This window comes from Jaculus jaculus, chromosome 7, assembly GCF_020740685.1.
Source record: "Jaculus jaculus isolate mJacJac1 chromosome 7, mJacJac1.mat.Y.cur, whole genome shotgun sequence".
Classification (NCBI taxonomy): Eukaryota; Metazoa; Chordata; class Mammalia; order Rodentia; family Dipodidae; genus Jaculus; species Jaculus jaculus.
The window spans coordinates 125126051-125150862 of NC_059108.1; the positions used below are offsets into that span (position 1 = coordinate 125126051).

The 24812-nt window shown below is 40.4% G+C and overlaps 1 protein-coding gene across 1 annotated transcript in view; it reads right to left on the reverse strand.

Moving 5' to 3' along the window:
* LOC105943601 (synaptojanin 2 binding protein) overlaps nucleotides 1-24812 on the reverse strand; it is a 30518-nt gene extending 5706 nt beyond the window's left edge. Inside the window, exons 1-3 of the mRNA XM_012947845.2 lie at nucleotides 24633-24812; nucleotides 13574-13710; nucleotides 1931-2026 (exon numbers count right to left, since the gene is read on the reverse strand). Of these exons, the coding sequence (XP_012803299.1) occupies nucleotides 1931-2026; nucleotides 13574-13710; nucleotides 24633-24696 (297 nt within the window). The 5' untranslated portion in view covers nucleotides 24697-24812. The remainder of the gene's footprint in view (nucleotides 1-1930; nucleotides 2027-13573; nucleotides 13711-24632) is intronic.

The window sequence follows — 24812 nt, forward strand, 5'->3', positions numbered from 1 at the left end:
GTCCCTCATGCCTTAGTTTGTAACACCACAGATAAAGGTGAAGCTTAGCAGCACGTGAACTATACCCTCATCAGGATCACTTTGTATTGCGTAAGTATTTCCTTTTGCAGTCAAATTGTCTTCATGTTCATTTTTTCAGGTGTTCCTTCTGTGTGTGTGTGTGTGTGTGTGCATGCAGGTATAGGCTAGAGGTTGACATGGGAAGCATGCCTCATTCACGGTCCAGTTTATATAATGAGGCAGGGTCAGAATTTGTTGATTTAGTCAGTCTAGCTAGCCAACTTGCCTCAGGCCCCAAGCAACCTCTACCTCCGCCTCCAGAGTGCTGGCATTACAGGCAGCACTCCTGCCATTTACACGGATGCTAGGGACACAACAAACTCTGATCCCTGTGCTTGCACAAGTACTTATCCAGTGAGACAACTTCTCAGCACCACGATAGCCCTTCTGAATATCATTTATTTCTGGTATTGGTTTTTTGAAGTAGGATCTCACTCTAGCCCAGGCTTACCTGAAACTCACTCACTCTGTAGTTCCAGGCTGGCCTCAAACTCACAGCAATACTCCTACTTCTGCCTCCTGAACCTTAATTAATTTCTAAAGGTTTTCAGTAATTGTGGTACTATCTTATTTTGGTTAGAGTTAATCTCACCATTGCAATCCACAAAAATCCTAACCCCTAAGTAGAAAAGGCAAGAATGCTCGAGCTACCTTCTATACTCTCTAGTCCATGTCTAGTACTTCATTTATTTCTTGATGAGATGACCTGGGAGGACATGTTTTGATAATACACACTAAGAAAGCATAGTCACTAGGAAAACGTGGTTTTTAGGGCCAGGCCCAGTTTTTAACCAGCAGAGCCTGTTTACTTAAAAGTTGGTGTTTCCAAAGGTGAACATCACTTCCCATGCATTTTCAAAAGGACCTCTAATATCTGGGGTATTTGAGTATTATTTACATGCCTTTATCAACTACATAAATTCTCTCCTGTTTTAGAAATGGGTGTTATGGCAGAAGCAGTTAATAACCACACTACTACTTTCTACTTTCTCTTATCCTGCTTTTGTGTTCACCACACATACATTCTTTTTGCAACCCTGGTTGCTTTATTGGATATATTTTGTTTTACCTCTTTCATTTTTCATTCCTGTCTTTCTTTTTTGCTTGAGAAAGGGCCTCACTATAGCACAGACTGGACTCAAACTCATACTTCTCCTGCTCTCTGCTTTCCAAGTGACACAATGACAGGTGGGCACCACTATCTCAGCCGCCATCTCCAAGTCTGTACTGACTCCTCTCAGTCTTCTTCAGCCTGTGGATTTGCACTCGGCCCCTGAGAAAGGCCAAGAGCGTCCAAGCTAAGAAAGAGTTAACTGTAAAGACACACTGAACCTGTGCTGCGAATATACTTGGAAATCCTTGGTGGTGTGGGATGAACTTTATCTAGTCAGGCTTCCTTCCCATTATCCAAATTATAAAACACTATGAAGTAACAAGCAATGAGGAATCTCAATTCTATTTTTTCTGGAGGCCCCTTTCAAAACACTCAAGCTTTAAGAAGAGAAGCCTATAATGAGACCAAAAACACTTCATTTTTGTAGTCAGTTTTGTAAATATTAGTTTTCAAGGGTATGTATATATTTGTTTTTCTAAATGTAGAAATGATTCTATTTTACTTGCATCTATTTTCATTTGAACATCACGATAGTTTTATCTTGAAAAAAATACATATATTACCTTGAGTAGGACCTGGATTATAAGCACAGTGCTAAGCAGAAGTACGAAAAGACTCCTCCCTAGGCCAGACAACCTCTTTTTAGTGATGGCAAGACATAAAGCCAAATGCACTGTGGAGACAACACCCATAGGTTTATTCATATCACTACTGCAAAAGCCTAGTGCCCTGTATCTGGCTTCGAGGGACACCTACCCTATGCTGCACTCTCAGGGACACAGCATATCCTGCATTACGAAAGAGGTCTACAGCGTCCTGGTGCAACAGGTTCTTTAGGTCTTGGCCATTTACCTGTCAAAAACAGCAAGGAAGAGAAGAATGAAAAGCAGAAGGCTAACTCTCATAAGTCAGTAATTTATATTCATTCATGTGACTAAACCTTAAAAAAAATCTAAAACTTCCATCAAGGTAAATTCCAATGGTTAGGAATACAGGATTCATTTCTCAGAATTTATGTAACTTTCTTTTTTTTCTTGTAAAAATATTTATTTATTTGGGGGGGGAGGAGGGGCAAAATGAGCATGCCAGGGCCTCTTATCACTGCACACAAATTCCAGACATACGTACCACTTTGTGAACCTGGCTTTACATGATGTACTGGGGAATCAAACCCAGACTGACAGGCTCGGGCAAGCAAGTGACTTTAACCACTAGGCAATCTCTCCAGTCCTGCTTTCTTTTCTTCTTTTTTCAATTTTTATTTTAGAGAGAAAGACAGAGACAGACAGAGAGAGAGAACTGGCACATGAGGGCCTCAGCCACTGCAATTGAACTTCAGATGCTTGTGCCACCTAGTGGGCATATGCCACCTTGCACTTGCCTCACCTCTGTGTGTCTGGCTTAAGTTGGATCTGGAGAGAGAGAACTTGGGTCCTTAGGCTTCGCAGGCAAGTGCCTTAATCACTAATCCAGCACTCCAGTCCAAGCCCCACTTTCTTTATTTTCAAAGGTATATTTTCTTACAACTGAGATTCTGATTCTTTTGACAGGAACCCAGGGTAATGATATGGTTCCCTCTAAATAAGTCTTGGCTTCCAAGTCTACCCAAGTAGAGTACTTAAATTATGATTGTGGGATGACTGCTTTGCCCCAGACTATGTACACTAGTGTATTCGCTGCCCTTTTTCCCTTTTGGGAACATAGTAGGAAATAAAAGAACCTAGATTCAAATAGTTTTCTAACCCTCCTTAGTTTCCATGCCTACCTTATCTGGACATGTGGGATTCTGTTACTGTATTTGTTTATCATCCATAAGGATCATTAGTCTGTTTCCATTCAGGAAATGACTGAAAAGAGCTAGTACAAAAGTGAAGACGGGGGGGGGGGGGGTGCTGGAGAAATGGCTTAGCAGTTAATGCATTTGCCTGCGAAGCCAAAGAACCCAGGTTCAAATCCCCAGGACCCATGTAAGCCAATACATAAGGGGCACATGTATCTGGAGTTCGTTTGCAGTGGCTGGAGGTCCTGGCATTCCCATTCTCTTTCTTTCTGTCTCTCTTATATCTCTCTCTTTCTCTGATTGCAAATAATTGTTTTTGGGGGGGGGGTAGACGGCAGCCAAGTATAGTGGTGCCTACCTGTAACCATGCCACTTGGAAAGCAGAGGGCAGGAGAATTATGAGTTTGAGCCTAGCCTGATGATCTTACAGGTCATCATCTTATTCTTTTTTTTAATTTTATTTTTATTATTTTTCTTTACACAATTTTTATTAACATTTTCCATGATTATAAAAAATATCCCATGGTAATACCCTCCCCCCCCCACACACACTTTCCCCTTTGAAATTCCATTCTCCATCATATTACCTCTCCATCTCAATCATTGATTCTTATTCTTTATATTTCTAATTCTTGGCATTTCCAGCTTCAACCTTGGAAACACAATTCTAGGAAATAGTCCCACAATTTAATATAAATCTTTTCCAGTCCACTCTACTGGCCTTAATCTTTCGTGAACAATCTCCCTTGGATACTTTCTGGCTTCAAATTTACTAAAAACCTATTTATGTGATGATACAAACCTTTAAAAATCATTTCAGTGTAGGTAATTCCTACCACAAAAGTGAAGGAAGTGAAGAAATACTAGTAGTAATACTTTTTGGTGTTGGGAGTGACAAGTCATAGGTGGTATCTATCCTTTGCTGTATCCAGTGACATAATATAGCCCATTCTGTGTACGATTTTACATCTTTTATACATGTCACTGTCATCATCAATAGCAAGAATATTCTGCTTTACCACATGATCAAATTTAATTCCCACCATTACCCTATGAGGTAGACAGTATTTTTATGTTGTTTTCATTGAGAAAATAACTGAAGCTTAGTGGACTAGTCAGTGTAAAAGCCAGGACTAGAGTTTAAATAATGGAAGATCAAAGTACCCTTGCATTTAATTGTTCCTTTCCTACTACTATTCTCCCACTTTCACTTAGCAACTACCCTTTTGCAAATGAAACTCAAGTCATTCACTTTTTCACTTCTGTCATTTGTGTCCCAATCTTCCTTCATGAGGAGGTTCATTATATTCCCTCTACTGAGTCCTATTTTTGATAAGTGAAACTATCAATATTTTTGCTTTATAGACTGCCTACTCTCAAATTAATAATCATAAATTTATAGCTCTATTGTACTTTAGTTATTAACTGGTTGACGTAAATTTAGACATGAATACTGGATATGGTTCAGCTTTAATATCTCCAATTTTTAAAAACTTGACCAAATTTCTACCGTTTTCATACTTTCTGTTGCTTCCCTGTATTTCCTCGTTATCCTCATCAAAGCTTTCAACTTTTCTATATATTATGTGCATCCTTATCTCAGCTAGGCAGTCTGGTTGTAATTTCAACAAAACATCCACTAGGTAAATCATTAAGGTCCCTTATGCCCACAAACCTTCTGCCAGTCCTGGGACTATACTGCATCTACTTTCCTTGCTACCACTGAGTTGATTCCCTGAGAAAGATTCAGTCACACTCTCTACCACAGATCCTAGCCAGACCCAGCTTATGGGTAAAACCGTCTACTTATCAAGCAAACTACTAATAAATATCCACAGGGATCTGTTCCACACACTTTCTACCACCCCAATCATCTCCCTCACCAGTCCAGGAGATTCCTTTATTGAGAACACTGAGCACACCTCACATTTTCCTCCTCTGCTTATCTTCCTCCTCAGTTCCTCAATATCCTTTTAAAGCTCCTTTTCCTGAATATCTGAATTAGAGTCCTTACAAAACTCACATACTTGCTTCCACCTCTTGATTCTTATTATCTTCTGCTGCTCCTTCTCAACTAAAAGTATACTCCATGGGCTGGAGAGATGGCTAGTGGTTAAGGCATGTGCCTGCAAAGCCAAAGCAAATCAATATCTAAAAAATAAAAGTATACTCCTCAATTTAAAAAAATCCAAATATTTCTTAAAACTCACAGCTACACCCTTCCATTTTCTCTTTTCTCTTTCCCTTCATAACTGCTGAACGAACTGCCTGCATGCACTGTGTCCACTACTTCTTCCCTTGTAATCCCACAAAATACACATGGGAAGAATATTTCTTCTGAATGAAGGTCAGCAGTGACTTCTAACTACCAGATCTCAACGCCCCCTTTCAGCCTCAGACCACTTCCTCTCTTTCCTTCTTTTCTTTTCCTTTCTATTCTTTTTTCTTTCTCCCTTCTCTTTGTTTCTCTCTCCCTTCTTTCTTCTTCTTCTTCTTTTTTTTTTTTTTTTGCATGCTGGAGGTTGAACTGAGGGTCTTGTGCATGCAAAGCAAATGTTCTACCACTAAGCAACAGCCTCAGTCCTCTTCTTCCCCTTTATAATTTTCTATCTTGGATTATGAGCATTTTTGTTGATTCCCTTTCCCTTTCCTTTTACTTAAGGAAAGTGTTCTTCAATGTTAATCTTCTATCCTTTTCCCTACTTTCCCAGTCATCTTATGATTTCAACCTTAATCTGTAAGACAACTCCCCACTTGTACTCTGGGACTTAGCAGTTTCCATCTCAATGCCTTCACTTGGCTATTCTGGTAAATTCTAATTCATTATGCCCAAAGCCTCTTCAAAATTTACCATAAAACCAGGATAGCCTAATTTTCCTCTTAACACTTTGTCTCTAAATTAGTTTTCCTACCATACTGTTTTACTGCTCAACATAAAAAATAAAACTAATGAGCAAGCAAGGGTATAAACTTGATTCACCATACTAGTACAAAACGTTCTCTTCAGAAAATGATTCCAACTCACTTTCTTGTTGAATTTCTCAATATTCCCTTTCATATATCCTATGTGCTAGCTAAGTCATACAGATCTCTGACTCTGCGATCTAAAACATATTTTCATTTTCATACTTGTACTCAAGCTATATCCACTACCTAAAGATGCCATTCCCTTTTCCAAAATTCTATTTACCTTCCAAGATTGAGCTCCTCCTGCCCCAAATATGGAACAAATACAGGGTTTTCTAATTAATGGACTTTAATTTCATATTACTAAGCCACCTTCTTGGCAGATATGACATAGGAGCTTCACAATGAATATTCAGTGATTCAATTTTCTAGTTAACTCCTAGAAGAAAGAATAAGTATTACCGTAGTGAGGAGACTAACTTAAGTAAAATTAATCTAGACTATGTGTTAACTAAATCAACCTTCCTTCCTCATTTCCTTCTTCCTTCTCTTCTTTGTCTCCTCCTCCACCCATCCTCCCTCTCCTTCTCTTTCATATTTTTAAAGACAGGGTCTCACTGTCGCCCACAGATAAGTTGCACAGTTCTTTATCTTATACTGTGTCACTTATAAAATGGGTCTTGAATTCAAAATCTTTGTGTCTCAGCCTTCCGAGGGCTGGGATTACAGGTGTGCACAGCTATACCAGGCTTAGGCCTATTTGTTGTGGAAAAGAAATAATTATTTTCTGTTAGAGATAATTAAGTAATTTAACGCGTAGTCATGTCAGCAAATACCAAGTTATAACACAGCTCCATATTAGGATCATAAAGCACCCAAGTTTATGGCAATATGAATGCAAGCACAATAAATGACATTTATGATAAGATTAATGAGCTGAATTAGTGCTGAAAAGAAGTGACAGGGGAGTGCTCAGCACTGGGACATCTCTATCACACCCTCCAAGGCTCAGGGTCCATTGAGGAAGAGGTGACAGAAAGAATGTAAGAGCCAAAGGAAGGGGAGAACTGCTTACAGTGCACTCTCCCAGACACAAAATGGCCTGGATACTCATGACTTCACAGTGCCTGAAACTACACACACACAAGACCTTCATAAAAGGAGGAAAAGATGATGACATCAAAATAAAACAGAGACTAACTGAAAAGAAGGGATTCAATGGAAGGTGGATTTTAGAGGGGGAGGAAATTATCATGGTTTATTGTCTATACTTATGGACGCTGTCAATAAAAAGTTAAAATAAACCGGGTGTGGTGGCCTCACACCTTTAATCCAGGCAATCGGGAGGCAGAGGTGGGAGAATCACCGTGAATTTGAGGCCACCCTGAGACTACATAGTAAGTTCCAGGTCAGGCTAGGCTAGAGTGAGACCCTACCTCAAAAAACAAAAAGAAAAGTTAAAATAAAACCAGGTGTGGTGGTGCATGCTTTTAATCCCAGCACTCAGGAGGCAGAGGTAGGAGGATCCCTGAGAGTTCAAGGCTACCCTGAGACTACATAGTGAATTCCAGGTCAGCCTGATCCAAAGTGAGACGCTACTGTGAAAAAAAAAAAGTTAAAATAATAATGAACTTAAAATAATCTTTGCCACAGGGCTGGAGGGATGGCTTAGCGGTTAAGGCGTTTGCCTGCAAAGTCAAAGGACGGAGATTCAATTCTCCAGAACCCACGTTAGCCAGATGCACAAGTGGACGCATACATCTGGAGTTTGTTTGCAGTTGGCTGGAGGCCCTGGCATGCCCATTCTCTCTTTCTCTCTCCCTGTTTCTCTGTCAAACAAATAAATAAATAAAAATTATATTAAAAAATAATAACCTTTGCCAGAATGATCAGTCATAATGCCAGGAATGACGTAACACTTATTATCATGTCTGGAACTATCTATTCGTTGTACATGTAGCATATTTAGACATCACAAGAGTTAAAAATTCTCCTTTTAAAGTGGAAAAGCAAAAGCATAGAAAACTATACAACTTGCCCATGGGCATAACAAACAGAAGCAGTAAACCAAATTCAAATTCATGCAGCCTGGCTCCAAAGCCTTCACTTTATAACACTGACCTATATAAATTTACACTGTAAGCAAGGATGTTATTTCAGCAACATATCACTAAATAATATTGTATATTAAAATGTATGGGGGGGTGTCTAGGGAGATGGCTCAGCAGTTAAAAGTACTTGCCTTCAAAGCCTGTCAGCCTGGGTTCAATTTCCAGTACCCATGTAAAACCAGATGTACCAAGTTGCAGCAGCAAGAGGCCCTTTCTCTCTCACAAATAAATAAAATATTTTTAAAAAATAAAAATAGGGGCTAAAGATATGGCTCAGTGGTTAAGGCACTTGCATGCAATGCCTAACAATTGGGGTTCAATTCTTCAGTATCCATGTAAAGCCAGATGCACAAAGTGGCGCATGCATCTGGAGTTCATTTGCAGTGGCTAGAGGCCCTGGAGCACCCATTCTTCTTCCCTCCACCTCTCTCCTTACAAATAAACAAATATTTAAAAAAATAAATAAAAACAAAATGTCTATTTTTGCAGTTTGTACTTAGTAAATTCACTTAAAAACCTAGAGCTGGATAAAATCATTTTTATATAGTACTATATTTTGTTAATTTGTGTATATGGAAGTAGCATTAAGATAACAAATGCAATTTGGTTAAGTACCACTTCACTGACAAGGAGTTTCTAGATAGCTTCACTAGGCATGACAGATTTCCTTCTGCTTCCCCTATTAATTCTTTCAAAGCTCACTCACATAGAGCTCTGTCGCATATCTGAGCTCACTGCTGCAACCCCTATCCGACAACTACATAAGAAGCGCCACACGCTTTCCTGAAATTTGGCTACAGAGCATATCCTGCAAAAGTCCTAACTACAGAAAGCCTTCCTGACAACGTCTCAGAATTACAGCATTGAAAGGTCTGAACTCTAGTAGCAGCTGTACTTGTCTATGACTCCATGTGTAATCTTGGTTCTCATCTGATCCTCCTACTAACAAAAAGACACGTGGTATGAGGCAAAAAAAAAAAAAAAATGCTAGAGAGGGCATATAAGCTAGTTAGATCTCTGAACTTTTCTAGCTAAGCTTAGTTATAGTTTAAGAGAATTATCCTAAGTACTATTTAAAGGAAAACCAAATATAGGAGACCTTATAGAAGTACAAGGGAACTGAAAAGAATAAAACATTTCTCATTTTTGCCTCAAGTAAACTATCACCATAAAACAAACCCCACTTTGCTTTCTAGTACTCACCTCACCGACACACTTTACAGACTACAGTTGCCTAGTGACCAACTACCAAATTCTGTAAATTTTATCCCGAAATATCTGTGGAATCCACTCTTTATTGCCATACATACAAATGTGGACAGTAGTTCTCAACCTCCTGGGAATTTTAAATTAGTTCTAATCTTAACTGCTTGAACTTTTTAATTAGCTTCCACTGCCTGGGTACTTGCCTTATTTAGTGCATATTCCATTCATCTACAGATTTGAGTAACAATTTTTCACTTATTAGAGTAGTGACTTTTCAGATATGAGCATTTTACATTATAGCAGATTGTGCAATCAATCCAGTAAGTCAAAAGAAATGTTTAATTTTTAAAAAGTAAAATTGTAAGAAAACATAAAATATCAAAATTTTATCACATATAGAAAAGTAATTATGTTAAAAACTTTGATTCAAATGTTTCACATCCTTTTTGATAAACAGGAAATGTATGTAGTTCCTATAAATCATAATTACAAAAGTTTGAAAAGTACTTTCCCTCAGCAGTCAAACCTGACTGTGTACAGACTCACCAGGGGAGATATAAGTATTTATAATGCAATGTTGATTCTGTAGGTCTAGAAAGGGTCATGTGATGTTACATTTCTAATAAGTTCCTGAGATCACCAGACTGACCAGTGAAGACTTCATTCTGATTACCAAGAACTACTCAGCTAAGGAAATTTAGAACTAGAATCTTGCTACTTAGCTCTTAAGTTTTATTGAACCTGAGATATGGCAGACTTCCAATGTGCTAGAAAACTTTGCTGACGTGAATGTTCAAGAAACAAAAATCAAGATAGTATTATTTTAGTTAACTGATGGGAGAATGTAGTGGTTTGATTCAGGTGTCTACCATAAACGTAGTTGTTCTGAATGCTAGGTTCCTAGCTGATGGAGATTTGCCTCATGGAAGGAGTGTATTGGGGCGGGCTTATGGGTGTTATAGCCAGTTTCCCCAAGCCACACTCTCCTGTTGCTATAGTCTACCTTATGTTGGCCAGGGGGTGTTGTCTACCCTCTGCTCATGCCATCATTTTCCCCTGCCATTGTGGAGCTTCGCCTCAAGCCTGTAAGCCAAAATAAACCTCTTTTCTTTTTCCCACAAGCTGCTCTTGGTTAGGTGATTTCTACCAGCAATGTGAACCTGACTGAAACAGAGAACATAAAACTTTTTCTGGTTGTGAGAAGTCTTTAAAAAGGTATGTCTTGGGCTGGAGAGATGGCTAAGGTGTTAAGGCACTCATCTCCAAAGCCTAAGGATCTAGGTTCCATTCTCCAGAACCCATATAAGCCAGATACACATGGTGGCACATGCGTACTGAGTTTGTTTATAGAGAATGGAGACCCTGGCATGTCCATTCTTTCCTTCCCACTCTCTCTCTCTCACACACACATAGATAAAATTTAAAAAAATTATTTCCTATTCCTGACTTAGGAAACCGAATTAAAACTCATTTTGTTAGATGATTAAGAATTTTGGATTGGGGCTGGAGAAATGGCCTAGTGGTTAAGCACTTGCCTATGAAGCCTAAGGACCCCAGTTCGAGGCTCAATTCACTAGGACCCACATAAGCCAGATGCACAAGAGGCCTCATGCATCTGGAGTTTGTTTGCAGTGGCTGGAGGCCCTGGCGCAGTCATTCTCTCTCTCTCTGTATGCCTCTTTCTGTCTGTTTCTCTCAAATAAATAATAAAAAAAAAACAAAATAAAATAAAGAATTTTTGATTGTTTCAGGATAATTCAGAACAGGAGCTAGGACTATCCAGAACAGAAACTATAATGTAAGTGTAGATATAAAAACACAGAGAAAGAAAGAACAGCCCAACTTAGGAGTATTTAGTTCAGGGTATGCTGTTAATGTTTTAGATTTTTACCAATGAAATGAACTATATTTTTTTCCATCAAAGTTGAAAGATTGTATGTGTGTGTGTATGTGTGTGTAACCCACTTAAATGTGACCAAAGTCAGTGTGTTATAGTGTAGTGATTCATTCATTAACTAAGATATTTACCCTGTACAAGCCAAGATAGTGGAGACTGAAAGATGAGAAGACAAAGATTCAACAGAGGCAGTACTTTGTCTAAAGGATTCTCCTGTATAGTTCAGTATCTCTGGAGCTGATTTGGTGGGGATTTTTACTGGCTTGGTCCATGATTTCTAGATTAAGGACAGAGATCAGCCTTTCACTTGCTTTGTAACTTCTCATAGCACCTGACAACAATGCTCTGAAGATGACTGAGCAGAACAGTTGGTAAATGAGGAAGAGTAACCAATTCTTGCATTTGAAATGCAGCTGACCATAGCCAAATCTGTCAAAAGTTTGTCTCACAAGGGGTTGGGTTAAAATTGAGCACTCACCCATGCAGTATAATTACCAGGTACATCACCCTGAACTTCATAAAAATATAAAGCTCTCCAAGAAATGACTATTCTTGACTATCTACCTCCTTTCATTTAGGCAAACAAGCAGGAGAAAAAAGACATTTCACTTTAACAAAAAGAAAACACTCCCAGTTCCAAGGCAAACTATTCCAATATCAAACTAGCCTCACCAACACACATGCCACACAGGTGAGGAACTGCCAGCTCTCATCTTATCTTTGGGTCTATCAATATATTACTAAAACATGCCATTGTTTCTTTAATACTGTAAATAATTATATAAATCATTACCATGGACTAGTTAAAATTTTCTATTCTGTTTCTTTTATTATTGTTTGGTGTAAATCCTATTCAGTGGTCATATAAAACGAAACTTCACTTTTGATGAGAAAGAGGAAACAACATGGTAGAATGGGTACTGGACTGCAGTAATGCCATCCACGACACTAGGTTTGTATTCTGGATCAGTTGGACACATTGAGTCTTGAGTTAAATGTACATAGCTCTAACCGCTTCTTGTTTTAATTTTACAGGGGCTATATATGCTTATTGAGAAAGGGTCTTGCTAAAGGACTTGAACTTACAATGTTCCTGTCTCTACCTCTTGAGTTCTGGGACTGCAGGAATGCACCACCACACATGGCCACATTTGTCTTCGTAAGGAGACATTCAGGAACACAGTACTGAGCCTCATCTCCGAAATACTCAGACATCAAAAGAAGAGGTGAACATTTTTTTCCCTTTGCAACTCTGCCTTCACATAGTGCTATCAAATGGGTTGGACAGCAGAGAAGTGAATCAGGTCTTCTTACAGCCTGCACTTCAACAAGATCCACGGCACCGTGGAAATGGAGTGGCTTTCCTGATCCTAGATCAGACTTTCTTTTATTTCAGTAGGGCCCTTGGACATCAGCTCTAATTCTAAGGAATATCCTAGATCACTTCCTAAGACCTCCTCCATTCTTTACATCAATCACCTATGTCTTTCCATACAAGCTATAAGCTGACCATCTTTAATTAGCCCTGAAGGTTGACATAATCTATAGAATGATCAAACTAACCTTCCCTGATCCTCACAAGTTATGCCATTACTGTGACACTATAGCCAATGGCAGGAAACAGAAATTAAGAAAAAGAGTAACACATATAAGTTTAAATAATTAAAAGTTTTTATTTTGCCTGTATTCTGACTTATTTTTAAGAATATTTCCATTGTTTTTTAAGACTAAGGGTCTGTGAACTGTATTTGTCACTCAACCTTTCTAGATTTGCCTAAATTTCCCAACTTAACTTGTTTGTTAGACATACACTGTGCTAGGCTATGAAAAATTTAATAAAGAAAAATCAAGCCCCTGACCATGAGGGTATATGAAAAAAAAAATAAGATGCATAAGTTCTATATAGTGACATTAACAAAATGAAATGGGAGCACAGTAAACAGTTTCCCAAACTGCATTTCAATTATTCATCTCAATAAGGGGCATGAAAGGGGAGTTTGAAGAAGATGGTTAATCCCTGCTTTCTTCTTTGAAGTTAAATTAATACCATTTATAAGGGCTGACAGTCCCCTGCCAAAATATAGAAATTAATGTATTAATCAATAAATGAGAGTTGAGGAAGTAGTAGAAGAAAAATGACAACTTCCCCAAAACTAGTCCCTCGCCTCTATCTGCTTTGTGGGGTTTTTTGTTCTGGTTTCAGTTTTTTGTTTTGAAGTACTGTCACACCGTAGCCCAGGCTGACCCGATGCTTTATGTTTTGAACTTGGGCAAGTAACTTCACATTCTAGGTTTAATTTTCTGTCAGGTAAGGATAATATTATCTCCCAAGCCCAGTGGTAAGTTAGAAGACTGATCAAGGTTCCTCCCACTCCATGATACAATTAATACTTTCAATCCAAACAGGAATGCAGAATTTTTCCCAAGGAAGGGGTCAGAGACAGAATCTAAGGTCTAGGGAGCAAAGTATAGCAAAGAGGGCCGAAGCCAGTTCTCACCGAGAGGATCTTATCACCCTCCTGGAGCCGCCCATCCCGGGCCGCAGCCCCATCCTCTTTGATGCGGCTGACGTAGATGCCACTGTCGTTGGAGACATACTGCTGATCTGTCCCACCGACGATGTTGAAGCCCAGCCCTGAGAAAATCATGGAGGAGTGGAGGAGATGGGGTGAAGAAGAAAGAAAAATTAGAGGAGAAAGGAGAGAAAAGGCCCGGTGGGGAGGAGAGGCTGGTGTGGCTGGGAGGTAGCTAACTCATGGGAGCGCACAGATCAAGAACCTACACCAGGCAGGACTAAAGATATAAGCACAGCGATCACAGGGCTAGAGTAGATTAAAAGTTATACGTACTTTAGTTAAATAACAATGGTGATGTAGGTCATCTGCTCATATTCAACTTTGGTCCTATTGACGGCATTCAGAGGACTCAATTCCTGGTACTAATACAACAGGGTTAGCTGTGCACCTAAGCAGCAATGCTTTTAACCAATTGTCAAATGACATATTCCTAACTTAGTGAGAACAAGACTCCCAACTGTATTTTTTTCCTCCACACTTTTATTCCAAGAGCTAGGAGTTTGTGCATGGTAATGTTATAGAAGAAGTAGTCTTGGGGAGTTTCACTGATTTTGTATTGGGGTGGGGTAAGGGCAGTGACATAGCTGTTGGCAGGAAACCTCAGAACAGAAAAGTAACTACTGCTTCCTAGGAGAAATAAGTCACCAAATTTACCTTTCCTTTTCTACCTCAAATACTATCAACCACGTACTTGGGTACAGTGATGGCTAAGTTTTATTTACTGCAAAAAAAAAAAAAAAAGTGTAACTATTGATTAGTAACTTGCCATTTCCCCTCCCCTCAGTTTTTGGAAACCACCATCCTATTATTTGTTTGTAGGAGATTAACTATGTTAGATGGGCACAAAATTTTAGTTCTAGGATCTGCTATACAATGCTAGGCCAATAAACAACCAAATTGGCTGGGCGTGGTGGCACATGCCTTTAATCCCAGCATTCGGGAGGCGGTGGTAGGAGGATCACCAAGAGTTCAAGGACACCCTGACTACCTAGTGAATTCCAGGTCAGCCTGGACTAGAGTGAGACCCTACCTCAAAAAACCACACACACACACACACACACACACACACAAATTGTATACTGAGTAGGGTTAAATGTTTTTATTACAATAAAATAGAAAGTAAGGCAGGTAATCGTAGTTAGCTGACTTAAGTGAAATTTTCATGCATCAATCACAAAGTTGTGCAAAGGATTTCACTCTACAGAAACCATTCAAGGGTTTTCTTAAAGGTACTTTTTAAAACTTATATTTAAAAAAAGAAGAAGAGCAAGGAAAGAAGGGAGGAGAGCAAGAGAGAGAGTAAACACTTAGGATCTTTTGTATGTGAGTTACTGCTAATCCAGGAATACAGTGCAAAAGGAAGATGGTTTGGAAACAATTAGAAAACCAAAAATGACCTGTATAATAGGAGGGGGAAAATGCTGACATCAAAATAGGAAAGACACTAGTTGGAAAGAAGGAAGGATTCAGTGGAGGGGAGATTTGGGAGGGAAAGAGAGGATGGGAGGAGGGGATTATGATCATGGTATATTGTTTACACTTATGGAAGCTGACAAGAAAAAAAGTTTTTAAATAAAAATGCATGTTTGTGCAACTGGACGGAATAAGCATAATCATTAGAGGATAGAATATGAAAAATAGGTTTGCTTAAAAAATTTGTGTCATAGAAGACTGCAGGTATTGGGGCGGGGATGGCAATTTGAGACAAGGAGAAAAGGTAGAGGAGAACCAATTTATAGAAGGCTTTGTAATGACAGTGGCAGATTTGAGCGAAGAGGCTGAAAGCCAATTAGTCTTGCCCAATGCTGAAACAAATTACAGAAAAATTGTCAATGGAATTCAGCATATAAACTATAGTCTGAGTCTCTCACCAAACAGCTGCTGTCTTTGGGAATCTTGGGAATGAAGAACATGTATGAAGCAGCCAGATGCAACCCAGGAGTAAAAAGAGGAGACATGCGGCTACATGTTACCAAAGGTCTAAAAATACACTGCCTACAAGGCGGGGGGGGGGGGGGGGACTTTACTGAGACTTATTGCATGTTACCAAAGGTATAAGAATACAGTGCCTACAAAGAGGGGGTGAAAGAAACTTTACTGAGACTTATTACATGTTACCAAAGGTATAAGAATACAGTGTCTACAAGGAGGGGGTGAAAGAAACTTTACTGAGATTTATTATAAACAAGTGCAGTCTATTATCCACCCTCTAATATCACATTATATTGGTATATTTATAACCCGTTGTGATTTCTGTTGCAATAGTAAGGAAACCATTTAAAATGGAACTCTGGGCTGGAGAGATGGCTTAGCAGTTAAGGCACTTGACTGCAAAGCCTAAGAACCCAGGTTCGATTTCCCAGTACCCATGTAAACCAGATGCACAAGGTGGCACATGCATCTGGAGTTCATTTGCAGTGGCTAGAGGCCCTGGCATGCTCATTTTCTTGATCTGCTTCTCTCTCTCAAATAAAGAAAAATAAAATATTTTAAGAATGAGAAGTCTTAGATTAACTACAGCCTTTTATTCAACCATATTTACAGAAACAGACTCATCTATACCATGTAAGACCATGATCACTGTGGCACGTGCCACAGTGCTGTGGAATTTATGGCTATCCAGACGCCCACTGTTTGGGAAACTGATTACAAAAGTCAGAAGCAGCAGCTGTGGATATAGTTCAGTGGTCAAGTTCTCGCCTACCTCGCTCAAGGATCTAGGTTTGCTCCCTGGCACTCCAAAAAGAAAGAAATATACAAGCAAACAAATAAATAACTGTGTTTTTTTAAAGTCAGAAGCATTTAATAATCATATATCAAGCAATATTGATGGAGTCTTTTCTTAAGAAGGAAAGGGTTTATTACGGCTCACAGTTCAAGGGCACGGCCCATCATGTCAGGGAAGTCATGGCAGCAGAAGTGTCAAATGGCTGGTCACACTGTCCACAGTGAGGAAGTAGAGAGAGAACGCTGGCGCTCAGTGTGCTTTCCTCTTATTCAGTCCAGAGCCTGAGTCCATGGAATGGTGCTGCCCTCATTCAGCAAGAGTCTTCCTTTTTTAATTATCCCAATCTAAAAATGTCCAAAGGTCTATCTCCCAGAGTCTAGATCCTGTCAAGATGACAATAAATATTAAACATACATGGAGCACACACAGTGGGTGGCCTCATCCTCAGACTTGATGGAGTATAGCAGACAAATGCTCCTCTTGCTCATTACCCATGGTAGTGGGGCACACAAAGGACCCCAAGACTCAGGGCTACAGAGAAAAAAAGAAAGAATAGGCATGGAAATATGCAGCCCAATGCTTTCTTTGGCTTTGCATGGGTGACTTTGGGCTTGGCGTGGGGTTGGTGGAGCCTAGTTTTAGAATATCAGCTGTTGAGTGGCATCACCTTTTCAGTGACACCTCCTGCTCAGTGCCACATTCACACCATGCCTTTGCCTAGCACTTGCCAGTGGTTTGTGGGTATAGCCCACACTCCTGAGCACAGGGAACTGGCTTTCTTTATCTCCCTCCCCTGAGCCCAGCTCAGCTACCTGGGTTTGTCTCTGTGTGCTGCCTGTCCAAATCCAGCCAGCTATCTTCCTGGATAACTGACTTGTTCTTTAGAACTGAACATATGCATTGCTTTCTTCAAGAAGTTTCTTATTCTTCCACTTGACAGGGTCTCTCTAGGATAAATTAGGGAGGTTCTCTCGGTGGCTTTCCTTCATCACAGCATTATCAGAAGTGGCCCCAGGATTGTCGGCCAAATCATGTACCTCTCTGGCTACGTGTGAACAGCTCTTTGCACCAGATGATACAGAGCACAGTGACACTTCAGGGGATCAGTAGTGGAGGAGCTTGTTGCTTGTCAGACTTCCCAGGAAGCAGACTTTGAGACAGACAGGCAATATATCAATCATGTATGATCTTGATTATATATATGTATCATTTTTTTAAAAAGGCCAGTCTTTTGGGCTTGCCTCAAAAAAAAAAAGGAGGAGGAGGAGGAAAGAAGAGGAAGAAGAGGAAGAGAAAGGAGGAAGAGGAAGAGGAGAAAGAGGAAGAAAGAAGAAAAAGGAGGAAAAGGAAGAGGAAGAGAAGGAGAAGCAGAAGGAAGAAAGAAGAAGAACTGAAAATGTTGTACTGTGGATTTTGTAAGTCATTTAATATGTATTGAATCCCTCTGGGAGTAAGGCATTATATGACAAAGTAAAAGGCAGAGACAAGGTTAGCAGTCGTCATCTTAGGCATGGGTACTATGGTGGGAAGAGGTGAGGTATTTAGGGCAGTAGAATCAACAGACCTGAAGTAAAATCCTTAAAACTTACTGCCCTTAGATCTTCGGTAATCTTTGACCTCTCTCAGACAAAAATCTCAATTTAATAGTATGGACTAAACATTTGCCTCTTAGGATTGCACTGGAAACTGAATGAGCATTGGTGCCTATAGACAGATACAAACTCATTTGGCCTGGGCAAAACATAAAATATAAGTCTAAAACATATAGTAATAGCACATTGCCAGAAAAATAATGCTTCCTTAATTACTCATTATTAAAACATGGTACCAACCATCCATTCCTCTGAAAGGCCTTTAAAGGCAGTAAGAAAGTAAGGATTCTCTTCTTCCTCCTCTTTAAAAAATTTTTTGTTTTATCTGAGAGAGAGAGAGGATGGGCTTACCAGAGCCTCCTGCCACTGCAAACAAACTCCAGATGCATATATCACTTTGTGCATCTTGCTTTATGTGGGTACTGGGGCATGGAACGCAGACTATCAGGTTTTGTAAACAAGTGCCTTTAACCACTGAACCAACCCTCCAGACCCTCTTCTGCCCTCTTTAAAGACAGAAGCATAAGAGGAGCAACTTCCTGAAACCCTTTAAGCTTTTAGGCTGACATACAGAAATCCTGACATTACTCAATGTGCAGTAGGATTGCCTCTATCCATCTGTTCACCTGTTACAAAGAAACTAAAATATTAGTTTTGTCATACCTACTAGAAAAATGAGTTCCCTCACCCCGTCCACTAAAAGCTCTAAATCTGATATAGGAAAAGTGAGAGCCTTTAATTACAATCAAGCTGGACTTGTTCACAAAGGATAAATATCCATCTTCGTGACGACACCAGGAAGACTATGAAACTAACAGTATCACACACCAAGAAACCAGCTCTAGAAAGTGTTAAGTAGAAAGCGGAAAAGTTTCCCTGCTTATTGAACAAGCCAAACTTCAAATGACTGTTTCTATCCAAATTCAATCCTAATTTTGCAAGTACATTCTTCCATTGACTTATATGACTAGAACTTGAAAATGTTTAAGAAAATTCCAAAAGCCACTCAATAAATTCATTCATTTTTTAAAAAATTTATTTATTTGAGAACGACAAACACAGAGAGAAAGACAGATAGAGGGAGAGAGAGAGAATGGGCGCGCCAGGGCTTCCAGCCTCTGCAAACGAACTCCAGACGCGTGCGCCCCCTTGTGCATCTGGCTAACGTGGGACCTGGGGAACTGAGCCTCAAACCGGGGTCCTTAGGCTTCACAGGCAAGCGCTTAACTGCTAAGCCATCTCTCCAGCCCAATTCATTCATTTTTTGATAAACAGCCATAAAATACAGAAATCGCCACTTTTGTATAAAATATATAAGCTAGATATATTACTTTCTTTTCTTTAGTCCTGATGCTTGCTCTAAACCGGCTATTTTGGAGAAATGCTAACACTTGAAACTTTAGGTTTGCAAGACCAATATTGGGCTTAAAGATTTTGGTGAACAGGTTCATTGGGCTCCCACCCCCAGCTGCAGCGGAGCACCACTGGGAATCCATCCCTCCCAGGAGTCTTATCTGCTGCTGCAGGTAAGTTCTCCATTCCACCTTCCTTGAGCCCCTCCTACCACCTGCCCTCTACCCAATCAACCCACTGCACAATGTAGTGCCCTGTGAGACACCACACTGCCCCCACAGGGACCTCTGCCCTGCTGCCTACACAGGCGTTCCAAAAGTGTGCCCCCCGCCCTTCCCTGCAGCTCATGTCTCTCTTCTGATCTTACTGCTGCCTTGTCTGAGCCTCAGCATTCTCAACAAAAGGAATATTTCCAAGTGGGCAAACCCAATGCAATCCAAGTAACATGCACACACACATGCACGCGTGCACACACAAAGGTAACATACATCCCCACCAAAAATGCCCAGTTTCATAGTAGAGGACTCTCATGATAGCTAAATTCTAGACAGAGAACATGACAAATATATACAATGAACTTAAAGATGACATGAATGAACACCTAAATGACATCTAAGAAAACAACTGAAAAAAATTCAACAGACACCTTGATGAATTAAAAGACGACATGAACAAATATCTGAACGAACTCTAAAAGAATATAAACAGCTAAATGAGAAACGCAAACCAAGATATGAAAATGGAACTCAACAGAGACTGAAACACTAAATAAAAAACCAAACAAAAATGGGGAAAAAAAAATGCAGTAAGTCACATAAACAGCTCAGGGAAAGTCTTACCAATAGAATAGATCATGTGGAGGAAAGAATATCAGGACTTGAGGACAAGATAGAAAAAAAATAGATCAGGTAGCCAAAATCAGTAACAAGCTCAAAAAAAAAAAAAAATGCCTAACAGGAGAGATATTTGGGATACCATGGAAAGACCGAACCTGCAAACACTGAGAATGGGAGTTTCAGACCAAGGTAATAGGAACTATTTCCAATACAATTATAGAAGAAACCTTTCCAAGCCTAGGAAAAGAGATGTCCACCCAGATATAAGAGACACAAAGAACACCATATAGACAGGACCAGAAAAGAAAACTCCACATCATACTACGGTCAGAACATTAAATAAATATGCAGAAGAAAAAAAGAGTGTATGTAAAAGCACATAAAGTTCTTAAGCATGAGGCAAGAAGAAGTAAACCTCAAACATCTCAGGCAGCAACATCACAATAGGATATTTAGGCTAAAGAAGAGGCCAATACTTACACAGGATCAGAATTAACTGGTCCTAAGAGAAGAACAATGGATAAAAGAACATAAAAACAGACTGTTGTTGTCTGAATATAAATGTTCTCTAAAGGCTCTTGTGTCTGAACACTTGGGCCCCAGCTGGTGACACTATTTAGGAAGGTGGTGGATCTTTAGGAGGTAGACTCTTGCTGAAGGAGGTCATGGGGTGGGGGGGGGGGGGAGGGGGGGAGGAGGTAGTACGTTTTATAGTCTGGCCCTACTTCCTCTACCTTCTCTGATGCTTGGCTGAAATGTGACAATCAGTTGTGGTGGTTTGAATGTATGTCCTCCATAGCCTCAGCAATTTATTTTTATTTTTTAATTTTATTTATGAGAGAAAGAGAGAGATACAAAGAATAAGCATGCCAGGGTCTCTAGCCACTGCAATCGAACTCCAGACACATGTGTCAGCTTATGCACATGTATCCCCTTGTGCATCTGGGTTATGTGGGTTCTGGGGAGTCAAACCTGGGTCTTTAGGCTACATAGGCAAGCACTTCAACACCACTATGCCATATCTCCAGCCCTAGCTTCAGGGATTTCTGACTAAGGTTAAGCTTCCTACTTAAGTGTCTAGTGAGCAGAACGCTGCTGAAGGTGTGTCACTGGGGGCAGGTCTTAAGTCTAGCCCCAGCAAGGATGCATAGAGAGCCAGTTTGAGCTCTGACTATTCATGCTTGCTGGCTGTTGTTGTTTTTTTTCCTCTCTGCTATGGATCTATGGAAGCGAGCCAGCTTCTTCTGCCATGATGAAACTTCCCTGGGAGTCTATAAGGCAGAAATAAACCCTTTCCTCCCATAAGGTGCTTCTGGCTGGGTGTTTGTTCCAGCAACAAGAAGGTAACTGCAACACCAGCCTAGCATGGCTTTCCTGCCACGATGCACTACATGCCCTCAAAATGTATGCCAAACTAAACCCTTTCCTGCCTTACGTTGCTTTTGGTCAGATATTTGTTAACAGCAATGAGAAAGTTAACACACAGACTTTGACTTAAAAATCTGTTTTCAGGGACGTGAGACATGGCTTAGTGGTTAAAGTGCTTGCTTGCAAAGCCTGATGGCCTGGGTTCAATTCCCCAGTACTTATGAAAAGCCAGATGCACAAAGTGGTGCATGCATATGGAGTTTGTCTGCAATGGTAGGAGGCCCTGGTGTACCCATATTCTCTCTGGCTCTCTGTCTCTGCCTGCCTGTCAAATAAATAAAAATAAAATTCAAAAATCTGTTTTCAACCATGTAAATTGACTGAAAAGCCAATATTCACCACAAAGATTATCAGTGAGGTATCCGTTCATAAGAAAGAACAATTTACAATATTCTTTTTACTATTAGTGTGTGTGTGTGTGTGTGTGTGTGTGTGTGTGTGTGTGTACGCATCTGTGTGTGCAGATGCACATGTATACATGTGAATGAAAGCCAGAGTGCAACCTTGGGTATTGTTGCTCTGGAACACTGTCCACCTTTTGTGAAACCTGATCTCTCATTAGCCTGTAGTTTACCAATTAAATTAAGACTGGCAGGCCAGGGAGTTCCAGGAATCCTACTGCCTCTGCCTCCCCAGGACAGGGATTAGGAGCGCCACCACACCTGGCTTTTTCATGTGGGTTCTGAACTGAAGTCTTCATGCACATAAGGCAAGTGTTTTATTGAGCTACTCCCCTAGCCCCCAATTTTCTTATAACAGTAGGCCACCAAGTATGAATAATTCAGAAAATCATGTTTCAGAAAGAAGAATCTATCAGCTGTTGCAAAATTCCATGAGATAAGTTCATAGATTTTTCTAGGTAGTAGCAATGGAAATAGAAAGGATGTCAGAGTTCAGGGAAAGAATTCATAATACTTGATTTATTAAGCTCTTGGAGTACAGTATTTACCAGAACTTATTTCAGTGTAGTCATTTATCTACTGATAACAGTATTAGTAGCAACATACACTATTCTAAACATTTTACAGAGATTAACTCATTTCATTCTCAACACTATATAATGTATTTTATAACTAACCCTGTTTTACAAATGACAAACTCAAGCATACATCAGTTAAGTTACTCAGCCAATAAATTAAAAACAAAAGAGCCAGGTGTGGTGGCACACACCTTTAATCCCAGCACTTGAGAGGCAGAGGTAGGAGGATTGCCATGTGAATTCCAGGTCAGCCTGAGCTGCAATGAAACCCTACCTCAAAAATCTAAAATAAGGGCTGGAGAGATGGCTTGGCGGTTAAGCGCTTGCCTGTGAAGCCTAAGGACCCCGGTTCGAGGCTCGGTTCCCCAGGTCCCACGTTAGCCAGATGCACAAGGGGGCGCACGCGTCTGGAGTTCGTTTGCAGAGGCTGGAAGCCCTGGCGCGCCCATTCTCTCTCTCTCTCCCTCTATCTGTCTCTCTCTGTGTCTGTCGCTCTCAAATAAATAAATAATAAAAAAAATTAAAAAAAAAAATCTAAAATAAAATCTCACCAGGTGTGGTGGTGCACGCCTTTAATCCCAGCAATTGGGAAGCAGAGGTAGGAGGATAACCATGAGTTTGAGACCACCCTGAGACTGTATAGTGAATTCCAAGTTAGCCTGGGATAGAGTAAGACCCTACCTTGAAAAACCAAAAACCAAAATAAATAAATAAATAAAAAATAATAAAACACCTCAGTTAAAATGTTAGATAAAAAGTTTGGCGGGATTTGGTGGCACACACCTTTAATCCCAGCACTTGAGAGGCAGAAGTAGGAGGATCACCATGAGTTCGAGGCCACCCTGAGACTACATAGTGAATTCCAGGTCACAGCCTGGACTAGAGTGAAACCCTACCTTGAAAAACCAAACAAAAACAACAACAAAGAAAAACCTTTGGCCCTAAGTAGTGTAATTTTAGGATTTTAAAAAGTTTACAGCCATAAAGAGAAAAAAAGCCCAAGGAAGGCAGTCTGTGGTGATGTCAAAAGTCAAGGGTAGTCAAGAGCATCAATGGAGAAAACAGCAGCAAAAGGGTGAGTGAGGATTTGGCTGTATCAGAGTCACATGAAGTATTTAAAAAAAAAAAAAAATCTGGGCTGGGGAGATGGCTTAGTGGTTAAGGAGCCTGCCTGTGAAGCCTAAGGACCTCAGCTCCAGGCTTGATTCCCCAAGACCCATGTTAACCAGATGCACAAGGGGGCGCATGCATCTGGAGTTCGTTTGCAGTGGCTGGAGACCCTGGCATGCCCATTCTCTCTTTCTCTCCCTCCCTCCCTCCCTCTCTCTCTCTCTGCTTCTTTCCCTGTCGGTCTCAAATAAATAAATAAAAATTTTAAAAAATCTATATCAACTCTAAATTTGTAAAGATGGGACTAGAAAACGGAATTTTCATTTTTAATATTTATTTATTTATTTCTGTTTTGTTGCGTTAGGGTTTCACTCTAGCACAGGCTGACCTGGAATTCACTATGGAGTGTGAGCCTGGCCTCCAACTCACAGTGATTCTCCTACTTCAGCCTCTCCAAGGCTGGGATTAAAGAAAGGTGTGCGCCACGACTCCTGGCATCAATATATACAGCTTTCCAGTTGACACTAAATTTCCCAGAAACGAGAGGGAGGGAGGGACCTTAGCACCAGGAAAATGTGGATGCCCTTAGTCCACAGGTCGTTTAAGCTCCTCTTATACTAAACGTCCCTTATAGAAACAGAGGCAGGGCGGGCAGATGAAGTAAAAGGTGTGGTGTCTAAGAACAAGCAGGCCTTTTCCTAGTGTCTTCTGGAAGTGCCCCTCGCCGAAGGAAAGCCTTTCTGATTACAAATGCCTGAAGGAATCTGGCTGGTTATGAAGCAAAGTCCTCGGGCCCGCTATCTAACGAAGGATGCCAACAGAAACCTTTAGGTTGTGGCCTGACTGCCTGTTCTCAGGCCAGGTGAATCCGGGCTCAGCAAAAAATAAGACAAACGAAATAAAAATAAGACACAAGTCAGCTCTGCAAATGACACCATCGAGTCCCGCACGTTACCTGAGGGTCCTCGGGTCAAATTGATCTCTTCCTCGGTGACCATATAATCCACCCTTCCGTTCATGGTGGACTCGATTCTCCTGGCTTCCTCCGTGGGTCAGCTGGGGAATTCTAGCGCCGGGGAAGGTGAATCAAGCTCGGAAACCAATTCCGAGCATAACTCTTCGGTTTCCCGGCGGG